The sequence below is a fragment of the Teleopsis dalmanni genome, chromosome 1 (assembly GCF_002237135.1).
Source record: "Teleopsis dalmanni isolate 2A chromosome 1, ASM223713v2, whole genome shotgun sequence".
NCBI classification, from domain to species: domain Eukaryota; kingdom Metazoa; phylum Arthropoda; class Insecta; order Diptera; family Diopsidae; genus Teleopsis; species Teleopsis dalmanni.
In genome coordinates, this window is record NC_051846.1 from 140,874,194 (window position 1) to 140,885,751 (window position 11,558).

At 31.0% G+C, this 11,558-nt stretch overlaps 1 protein-coding gene across 1 annotated transcript; it reads left to right on the top strand.

Moving 5' to 3' along the window:
• The first annotated feature begins 7,059 nt into the window (after nucleotides 1-7,059).
• Nucleotides 7,060-9,593, top strand: LOC119666339 (gustatory receptor for bitter taste 66a-like). Its single transcript, XM_038075622.1, has 5 exons — nucleotides 7,060-7,537; nucleotides 7,706-7,947; nucleotides 9,045-9,230; nucleotides 9,307-9,396; nucleotides 9,450-9,593. Exons 1-5 carry the CDS (start codon nucleotides 7,060-7,062, stop codon nucleotides 9,585-9,587), a joined length of 1,134 nt encoding a protein of 377 aa, XP_037931550.1. The 3' UTR covers nucleotides 9,588-9,593.
• Nucleotides 9,594-11,558: the final 1,965 nt, after the last annotated feature.

The window sequence follows — 11,558 nt, forward strand, 5'->3', positions numbered from 1 at the left end:
AGTAAAGTACTCAAAACTAAGAAAAGTTCACGTCATACATAGAAATTCAATAATGTTTGACTTCATTAGCCTAGTTTAGAGCTATTGGTACTTCTCCATTTATTTGGTAGATGAAACCCTTTAAAGGAATGTTAAGCTCATTTTATTTTGTTATAGTATATACTATATACTAAACGAAAAAGAAGTTTGTTTATTAGAGTGGATGTTGCCAATGCAGCATCTCTAAAGATATAAGGTACTGAACAGACTCTGTAATTTCAACTCTCAAAGTTTTATTTAAAAGCATTTAAGGAAATAAAAATCAGTTTAGACGGCTTTGTCGTATGTAACGAAATTGCTCTTTAGATATTGGGTTACATTTCCTTGCAGACCATTAAGAGAGGATTTTAGGTATACTTATATCAGTTAGCTCGTGTAAAATCCTGACCGACTTGGCCTTTGTGTGATAAGATTAGTTTTTGGAAGCTCATTAATTATTTCAATACTGCTAGGCTAATTGCAATTCTTAAGCCCACTGTTATATAGAAATCCACTCGAATTTTTAACACTAAATATAAAGGAAACTTGAACGAAAAATAAACAATTTTCCATTTTCTCTGAAGAGATACGTTTTTTGGGAAGTATTTTTTGTCAGTTTGTTGAGCTGTTCTAAGGTGAGAACAATTGAGTTCTGAACTCAACGGAATGGCTCAAGTTTTATCTATTCTAAAAAGATTTTTATCTGCTGTTGATAACCTTACTCGATATTCAATACCTGAATCATTCTCAAATTGTTGAGTAGTACATTTAAATATAGTTTTGAATAAGGCTCAATAAATAAACAGGTTTGTCTGATATGGTATCTGTATAAATATCTGTAAATGCATTATGGGTAGCATTATGGGATAGGTATTGCCACGCTAATGAAACGAATGCTAATTACACCGCCAGTCATCATCAGCGTTTATGGCACAAATTCAAAAGAATAAATTTATTTGGCTGTAAAGCATTATTATTGTTGAAGTTCTCGTGGTCGTTTGCTACTCATGCCGGGTAGTATTCGTTCCACATTAGTTCAAAAGTAAATGCTACTGGGAACTGATAGTTACTGGTGTATCGCAATATGAATTGCTCCTTTTGTGTTTTTTTCTTTTTTTTTTTGGTTTAACTATTTCTGATTTTTACTCGCTACGACAGACAAAAAGATCAACGATTTACAAATGCTTGCCTGGAGAAGGCGAATTACAGGCTTCACCGTTAAAACCTACTGGCGCTTGAATAAAAACCGCGCCAATTTATTTATTTTTTCCTCCACAGTTAATAAAAATTGCAATATAAAAAATAACTGAAAATTAAGAAAAAATTTATATAAAGCAAGTCTTGCCAAAAAATATATTTTACTGCATAATTTTTATATTTAAACGCTTAAAAATACTTTAAAGACTTTTCTGTGCTATTTCAACTTGGCAGTTATCAAAAATTCATAGTCAAAAGTTATGGCAGAGTTAAGGAATTTTATTAAATTAAATTTTGTATTTTAATTAAATATGAACAAAGTTTGGCATGTAATAAAAATTTAATAATTTGTCTATCATAGACTCCGGATAAACTTCATTAATTTCTATTCATACTTTACTGCCTCTTGAAGAGTGAATTATTCTTCAATTTTGTGCAGTTTTAGGGAATCCAACTTATTTCAATTTAACCTGCAAAATATATATTTAAAAATATTAAAACCTATATTGCAAATGTACATCAATGCAAATATTAGTTTTATTTTTGTTAAAATGTCTATTATTATCTTCTTTTCCTAAATGGTGAACCAATTAAGTTTGCAAGTAAAAAAAATTCAATAATTGGTCTATCATAGACTCCGAATATATAGCAAATGTACATCAATGCATATATATCTCATTCTTTCAAAATGTCTGTAATTAGCTTCTTTTCCGAGATGGTGAACCAATTAAGTTAAAATGCTTTGAGATGTCTGTTTCAGCTTCAAATTCATTCGCATTGTCACATATTAATTTCCTTCAGACTGTTAAATCACTAATTTCAATGACACTGAGTATTAAAAATGTTTGGATGAACATGTAAGCAATGAACATTAAAAATCTGAAGATAATTAACCTTTAAACCTGCTGCATGGTAGTTCCACTCATCACATATATGATATAATAAGTTTACTGGAAAAAACTTCAGATACATGCCATATTCTTTGAGAGCAAAGTCAGTGAAGCAGTGGCACAGGAGAAAAAGTGATAACGAGTAAAAAAGAACCAGATATTTAACACAGAGAAAAAATTCATCAGATGCACTAAAGTCATTTAACAATCGTAGGGACTATGCAGTTCAAATAAGTTTTCCATCGTAAATGTAATTAATTTGCTATTGCTAATAAAGATAATACAATTAAATACTTTGGAACGATATTTTACAAAAAATATATTTTAATTTTTATTGAATAACTTTGAAATAAAGTTTAATTAAAATACTATTAAAAATACTATTAAAATTAGTTTCTTTAATTCAGAAATATTCATAATATTGCTATATTCAGAAATATTGCAACAATTGTTCAGATTATCGTGCCGTTACTGTATAAATAAATAGTAATTACATTAACTTTAATCAATTCGAAACATAAAACATAGCATACTTTAAGGGTTAGAGTGAGTAATTCAAATTTAGATTTTTTTTTGACTGTTCAAAATAAAAGAAATAATCGATCTCAAAAATAGTTATTTACCAGCATCAAGAAGAATTGGTAACAATATTTTTTCTATATAATTTTTGCTTTGCTAGTTTAGCTTTTTTAATTTATAATTTAATACAATTTCTATTATTTAAGGCTGATTGTTGTCCTTTAGTGCTGTTACCTAGCATTTCTTTTTTGTTCTATTTTTTTTTTTATTATCTTGAGAGTATATATGTCTAAGAAAAAAATTGATATGTAGGTAAGCTTGCCTTATATAGTAATTGTTACTACAGATTTCCTGAACTCTTTCTGGAGAATGGGACCAGGACTATTATAGCTTATGAAGTAAATACTGCATATTTTACAGTACAGATTACAGATTACAATAAAATCTACTTCTCTAAATATGGAAAACCGAATTTAATAGCATTCAGGTATTGTGTAAAATCGATCTATTTTAATCCAATATTAGAAGAATTCCTAATATTGGAATTCTTCTGATGAAGGCAACAACACCAGCACCGAAAGCACATTTCATTTAAGCAAATTACACGGAGCTGAAAAAAATAAAACCCTGCTGTCTGGTGTGATCTGGTGATGTTAATGTTATATGAACTTTTTAAAAATTGACTATTTCAACTATTTCTAGAAAAGCTGCGTTAATCAATATCCACATTGCATTCTTCTCCTAAGTTTTAATATTTATTAATCTCTAATTTCCGAGTTTTTTCTTCTCCTTTCACAACCTATCTACATATGTGAAGGTTTAAAAGTAATGTCGATGCCTTTCCATGGATACTTTTAAATATTGTTTAAATAAACAGCTAATTATTGAGACAACTGTTCGGTTCAATAAATATTTTTCATTTTGCCAGACATAGTCAAAACTTATAGCTTTTTAATAGACTTGAATGTTCCTCAAATACCGGTCATGGCATATAATAATCGTACAACATTTCAAAGAACTGAAGAATAAATAAAAAATTGATTTTTTTTATATTGTTTTTTTTATATATTTTTTTTTATATCTTTGATATTTTCCTAACACATAAAATATTCATAATATTTTTACTGTTATAAGTAGTAAGTGTGGTCTGTAGTACTTGAGATACGCTTCTACCAGATGGAGAGTATATGTATATAATACAAACCATTCGTTGCTTATTAACTGTATACTTTTAGGCTTTAGTGTAGATTTTAATTTGTTATAAACAAATGCTATACTATTTTTTTTTTGTTTGAATGGAAGAAAAACTCGAAAGCCTAGTCAGTGGTGGATTTCAACTGCTCTAAAAACTCTCCTCGTTTTGACGGAAAACTCCTACACGAACCACCATTAGGTAATACATCTGAAGGCTATCCTAAAGTTGTGAGAGTCCATTAGCGTAATTTTGACACAAATATTATTAGCTAACTGAAGCCATCAAGGTTTTTAGGAGTGCATAAAGCCACGGATATTAATACAGGTAATCAATCATATTCCTAAAAACATTTAATATTCCTAATGTTTCGATGTCTTCTCTTTGGGAAACGTTTTTTTTATGACCCTAAAACAGGCTTCAACTGCAGTAATTACCATAATTCTATATTGGAACTTACTTTTAATGGATTCTTATTTAACGAATGTAAGAAAGAAGTAGTCACTGAAAGTCAAAACCGGAGAATACAATGGGTGAGGAACAATTTCAAATGAAGTTCGTAAAGTTGTGGTATTGCTATAGTCGACTTGTGACATGGAACCATTAAGAAATAGCATACAAGAGACATATGCTATTTCATCATTTGGAATCATTTTCCTACTATTCTATCCTTTAAACACACCCAAACCGTCACATTATATTTGGTATTATTTTTTTTTCTTACTTAAGACATTCCATGAATGAAATTGTCATTTAAATATACTAAATCTCTTATTGGGAAAAATTAAATACGTCAATCAACAACAAAATATTATACATCTAGTCCGAAATATACTTGAAGTATTGGCAAATATCTCACTAACACTATGCAAATTTATCGGAATCCAAAACCCAATATCGAATTATGCGGATCTTCTTACCTCCAAAGTTTTAACCATTTTCGCCAAATAAAATAATATATTTGATTTTTTTTATTTTGAAAAGTTTTAGCTCTTTAATTTACTAATTGACAGTTATGGTTAAATAAATTGTTGTTGTCTTTTGTGACTGGGGGGCTTATCCCTGCCCCACAGTAAGCTTTAACTATACTAGAATTATTATCGTTTATTTATCTTTTAACTGATGACGGACCATAGGTCAGCATATCTTTTTGTGTGCCCTGAGGTGTACTTAAGGTTTGTTAGGGAGGGTTGGGCAACGTATCGACATTTGTCAATAGTTGTAGGGCTCCGTCCTACGCCGGTTAATCTAAGTTTTGAAGCATTACTCAATTTTTTAATTATTTATATATGCATTTAGAGTGTGGCAGCATATTTGTTCACTTATCGTCTCATATCAAAGTATCTGCATATCACGAAGGTACTGTGGCTCGTAAGAGGTCAGTTAATTAATATCTCAAGTTGCAAGTGTTGGATAGTTTGATTATCCATTGTTCAGTAAATTAATTGTGAGCGCATTAATCGATGAGTGCAGATAAGCAAATGGTCGCTAATTGTTATAGAAACGTTTGACGGTTATTGAATAGTTTACACTCAAAGGAATTTAAATGGACTTCGAAGTTGGTTTAATATAAATAATTTAATTGAAATATACAAAATGAAAATTGTTAGTTATTATTTTCTTCGTTTATTTTCTTAATAAAAAGAAAATTTATAAAAAAAGTATTCTTCAGAAAAGGTTAAAGAGAGGATATAAAATGAGTAAGCAATAGTTTTTAATAATAAGTATTTATAATATTTTTAAACATCTATTAGGAATAAGGTAACCCGTTTGTTCATGTATTGATGTAATGGGGACTTAATCCCAAGTTATAGCCCTGAAGAATATTGTATTGAACTTTGCATCTATATTCACTCCATCTTTTCATTGACCAATCTATTCATGTAGAATATATAAAATCATTACATTACAACCCCGACTTTGAGTCAAAAAATTGGTCAGAAAAATCCATCGATATAAATAATTCGTGTTTGTCAGTGTGCTAAAAATTTTCGGTATCAAAAATGTCATTTAAAATGAAAATTATTTATTTTTTGAGATACTCTACTGCAATTCCATGATGATGGTTTGGTTATCGACAACATCGCCAAGCCATCTTATACACAATGTTTAGATAAAGCAAATGCGAGATTCGTAATAGCATCGATCTGGCAATATAGCTTATTATAAAGGTATCATATTAGTGCTTAAAGGGTCAATAAATTTTTCGAAACATTTTTCGTTGAAGTCTGGAGTGATAAGTAGATAATCGCTTTATCAACAGTGGTGGTGCATAATTTGAATGGGTAAATAAATTGCCAGAGTCCCAGTGCTAAGGTAAGATACTGAAAACTCTGTACTGTTTCAAAAGCATTTTTAATCTATGATATTTTAGTTAATAGACGATTAAAACTTAAAATGCCTACACACCATTACTGAAGATAAGACAGTCAAAAATAAAGTTTCTTATAATGAATCTCGAATATTAAGTAGGAGATCAATTTTTTTTAAAACTAAAGACCAGGTTAATAGTTTATTTATTTGTTGTATAAAGAAATTGGCAACCACTCCATCTCCATTAAGCAGGTGTTATGGTTCCTGAAATTGTATTATCGAAACAAAAATAATAAATAAATTATATATAATTATTAATATGAATATGACAAAAATAATATGTATTAATAAGTAATTATGAGAAAACCAATTAACTGAAGGTGTTTTATAAATCCAATAAATACAAATTAATTCCATTCTATATATTTCCAATTAATAAACTATTACTAACATTTTGTTCCAGGGTTTCAATTTGTTAACAATTTATATTAGTTGAAAACCTATCAAATGCTAATTGAATGTAATATTCCAGATAAATTTAAATACTTGCAGTTGGTAAAGCTTTAGCAGTTCGCGTTCGGAAATGTCGAGAGCAACATCAGAAGCACCTACTTTGCTCCCCAGCTTCAGGCTAATTTTCTACATTTGTAAATTTTTCGGTGTATATCCTCATGACATCAGGACATTTAAGAACGAACTGAAGCTGAAATCATCGCAGTTTGGAAACGTTGTGGTCATCTCAACTATGGTTGCAGTATGCGCTCTGTTCGTTGTGATGATAATACAGCTCAAGGATGTTTCGTATCGCCTTCAGCAGAGTAAATTTAAAATATTTTTTTGGCATAAAAATCACAACGAATTTATTTTATTTTAGCTAATTTTAATTTTATCATTGGTTTGTTGCTATCACACGTTGGCCCCATATCCATGATGATTGATCAAATTTCTGCGGTGAAGAACCAAAATCGGCTCGGTGGATTTTTCAACAGACTCCAAGCTTTGGATCAGAATTTGTTAGAGCAAAGCATCCACATCGATAATCGCTTGATAACATTACGCATACGTTTTATGGTCGCATTGGCTGTAATCTTTGAGCTCTCGATTTTCACGTCGACGTACGTGCTTTTGTTGGACTACACCGAGTGGATTTCGCTATTCTGGATTTTTTCGCGAATTCCTGAGATTTTCAATACGTTCGATAAAATTTGGTTTTTGGCTTTGTTGGTGGCTTTGAAGCAGCGATTTACTGCTCTGAATGAGACATTTGAAGAGCTAGCGGAGCGGCATGAAAAATTCAAAAATATTGGTGTTGTTTTAAATCCCAAAGGATTTGGAATTGTAAATACGACAAGTGTTGAAAATAAGCTTTTGCAAAGCCTTCACGGCAATAGCAATAAAGTCTTTCCAAGTGAGTAGTTTTATTTTTATTGCTTAGAGCAAATAGTTATTATGTTTTATTAAATACTAAATAAAGAGACTTAGCTTTGCATTAACAGTCTTAAAAATCATACTAGTTGCTTATTTGTTATTTAATGCTCTTCATATTTTAACAGCATTTAATGTATTTTAATTTCAGAGCCCGACAATAACTTCGGTCATTTTCAAAAGAGATTTCATAGCTATTTCGCTAACGAATTGAACGATTTTGAGCATACGAAAATCAAATTTTCAAAGCTATGTCAACTTCACGATGGTATTTGCAGTCTAGCTCAAGAGTTAAGTGAACTATGGTGCTATCCAATGTTAATACTTATGGCCTATGGTTTCTCAACATCAACCGCTTTATTGTATTTTTATTACTGTGCAAGCGAAAGCCAGGTAAATAGTTTTTAAATTTAGAAATGGCTTAGTAACATATCATGTTAAAAAGAATTATTAAGCCTTGTTTGGCGTCACATGACTCCAAGCTGCTTCTATACTGTTATTTCGTTGAGCATAGACCATTGACTTGAATGTTATCTGGTCTTTGACTTTTTATCATCTCTTCTCGGCTGCTAACACGCATTTCACAGAGTGGTTGTCTGAGTTGGTTAAATAGAAAGATATCTTTTTCATAATCATCATTAAGTCTTTTACCTTCACAAGGAGCAAAGGGTGCTTAAGATTTTAGCTGTACTACCAGATTTAGCTGCATGAATTTGGTACCTCTGAAATGTATTGTCGTGTAACGTTAGCTCAGTAGGTATGTAGATGTAGAGCAATTTGTCTATATTGATTTCAGAGAGATTTAGAAGATGCTAGACTTGAAGTAATCCATTGTATTCCGAAAGTTAAACTTTTTTGTTGGTAAGCTTCCTGATAATGTGTAGGCGTCATCATTGACCATTAAAACTGACTCATGTGTTCTCACTCCTATTATTAGATTTCAATGTGCCCACGTAAGTTCACTGTATAACACAAGAACCAATGCAAGTGTTTTTGTCTAACACGTAAGCTGATACGATTATTCAGATGTGGTACAAAGAGCCAAAGTCAGTTAGGTTTCAGAGCCAGATGTCTTTACTTGCTGTGTGCAATACAAAGCACAACTTTTTTTGGCAAAGGAGTTCTGTTATCCACCCCGCCTTAGTATATATTATAAATTTTATCACTGTCCTTTGTACTAATATTCATTTGTGAAAGTTATATTTAAATGCAACCAAATATATATTATAATATATATTATATTATATTACAATATTTGTTTATAATACTAATACATTTATAAGAATAAAATATTTGAAATAAAAGTAAAATAAATTTATAAATTTAATAAAATATAAATTTAATTAAGGTAATAAAAATTTTTGTTGTTGTAGTTCACTACTGTTAGAAGCCTCTTTATTAAATAGATTCTATAGATTCTATTTAATAAAATACTCACTACTGTCATAAGTGGTGTTGAAATATGAATTTTTCCTCATACAATTTTGCAGCTAATACCAACCTTCTTTCGGGTTGCCAAAGATCCAGTGATCACAGTGATTTACTTGATTTATATTGCTGGAAAATGTGTGTCTATTATGTATCTAAGCTGGAAAACATCTCTGGAGTCCAAACGCACCGGCATATGCCTGCACAGATGTGCTGTGGTGGTGGACAAAAACGAAATGTATGAAATTGTAAGATATCAGATTTCTTTGTAATATTTAAATTCAGATCTAAAATTCAACATCTTTTAAAAAACATCTATTAAAGGTTAATCATTTGTCATTGAAGCTTTTGAACCATGCAGTCGACTTTTCTGCCTGTGGTTTTTTTACGCTGAATATGCGAACTCTATACGCAGTTTGTATTTTTTTTTTAATTAAAACTCAGTTAATGTAAAAGGCTTTTTACAGATAATCGGTGGTATAAGCAGTTATCTGGTAATACTCATTCAATTCAACATTGCTGGAGAGCAAATCAAGAAACCCTATATATCACCTGTGCCTAAGGAATTCTTTGGATTTGAAAACGTCACCTATCCAGCCGATTAAGTGCGATCACATTCCATATGAAATGTCCTACGATTGTTCTGATAACTCAGATATTATCAGATGTCAGTTTTCTGCAGTAAATTCATGTTAATGTTGTTTCATGGACTAAATGTTGTTTGCAACTTTTTTGAATAATAAAAAAAATGCACAAATCTTATTAAAATCATAAATTTTATTTCTTTGTTGCTACAAAATATAAATGTTTGAATAAAATTTAATAAAATAAAAATATGTTTTGCGTTTTAGATAAATTTGTGATGACCAAAAAATATGTACTAAAAATTATCATCGGCTGCTCCTAAAAGTATGCGCGAATAATATTTTGAAAAGATTTTTTTGGACGCGATACTGTGATTTATTAAAGTTGAATATTTGGACAAATTCGAACCTTAATTAGCCAAATTAGGTCGAAGCAGAATGCGAAAATAATGTTCCACTAATTGCTTTTCAAACCACCAAACATGGAGCAGTATTGTTTGTGCTCTCATGGTACTTTTTTGGAAGCAGGTAATGAATATTTAACAAATATAGTAAAGAGATACAGCTTCTTCTTCTGTCAGCCTCATCTCGCAGTAGAGCATAGGACCTTGACCATTCTCTTTTAGCGAACTCTATTACGCGACTCACGGCTGATGTTATTTCAGGAGTAATTTGCCGCTTCCATTTCTAAGTGTATTGATCTTTTCCATGTTCTTGCTGGTGTACCACGACACGTCGACCTATACCTTGAGGATTCCATCGAAGTCTTTGACTAGCGATGTTTTCGTTCCGCCTGCAGAGCATATACCCAATCGAATGCCATTTTCGTTTGCAGATTTCAACAGGCGCGGTGATCTGATTGGTAGTATATTAAGTATATTGTAATCGTATTGTTCATGAAGGCAACCGGCAACAAGAATTTTACTACAGCACTTCTTTTGAAAATAATATGATCTAAGTGAACATTGAGGTAAATATATACTCGGAAAGCAACATCCTAGCGGAATTCATTTACGGCTCTCTGGAAAGCTTACTGAGCTAGCATATGCAGATGATGATGGTTCTGCTAGCTAGCATCTATAATGACATGCAAACTAAACTTAACGCCTTAGCAAGTACAGAAAACAATATCAGGAAAACGAAATGTATGCGAATCAAAACAGATAATCAAATTGCACTTTATGTTGAGGATATACCGATCGAAGATGTTTTTGAATTTGAATACCTAGGTAGTAACATTGAAAACGGAATACGCAAAGCAAGAGCATCCTTCAGCAAACTTACTCGGATCTGGAGATGTCGCACTCTAAATCAAAGCACTAAAATTGCAATATTTAACGCTTGTGTTAAACCAGTACGGTTGTATGGTAGTGAAACATGGCACTTTACGCAAGCATCTATCCAAAAACTGTAAAGCTTCATCAACAGATGTCTTCGGCTAATTTTTCGGCAAGTTGATGTCGTCATTATCAGTAATTTTTCTCTGGGAAATACTCGTAGTACCTAGGCAGTACAATTTCAGTTTGATAAATGTTACCCGGACTCTGCGCCATTGGTTGTTTTATGAACCAATGCTTACAAAGTGGAAAGATGGTGTAAAAGAACTCCAGCATTGATAGAGAAACTTGGATTAGAATTCTCTCGTAAGGGCTTTTTCGTTTGGTTCTGAGTTCAGAATGATATATATTGCTGCAGACTTCTCGAGTTATTTGCGTTAGTGTGAACGTACTGTTGTCAAAATTTTTGAAGCTAAAATTAAAATCATTTTAATTAGATTTGAAAAGAAAATCATACGAGTTTGATTTGGAATTTCGAATTCCAACTAAAATCTTGAATGAAAAATTCTTAACAAAGTTGTCGTGTGCTTTTATGTAGCAAACTAAACCATTCCTCATTTTATTTATTTATTTTTTATTGTAGATGTTGTATCAAGTCGGAAAACTGTTAGAAAAAATAATATTTTGGATCTTAAGTCACATCAAATAGTTAAAG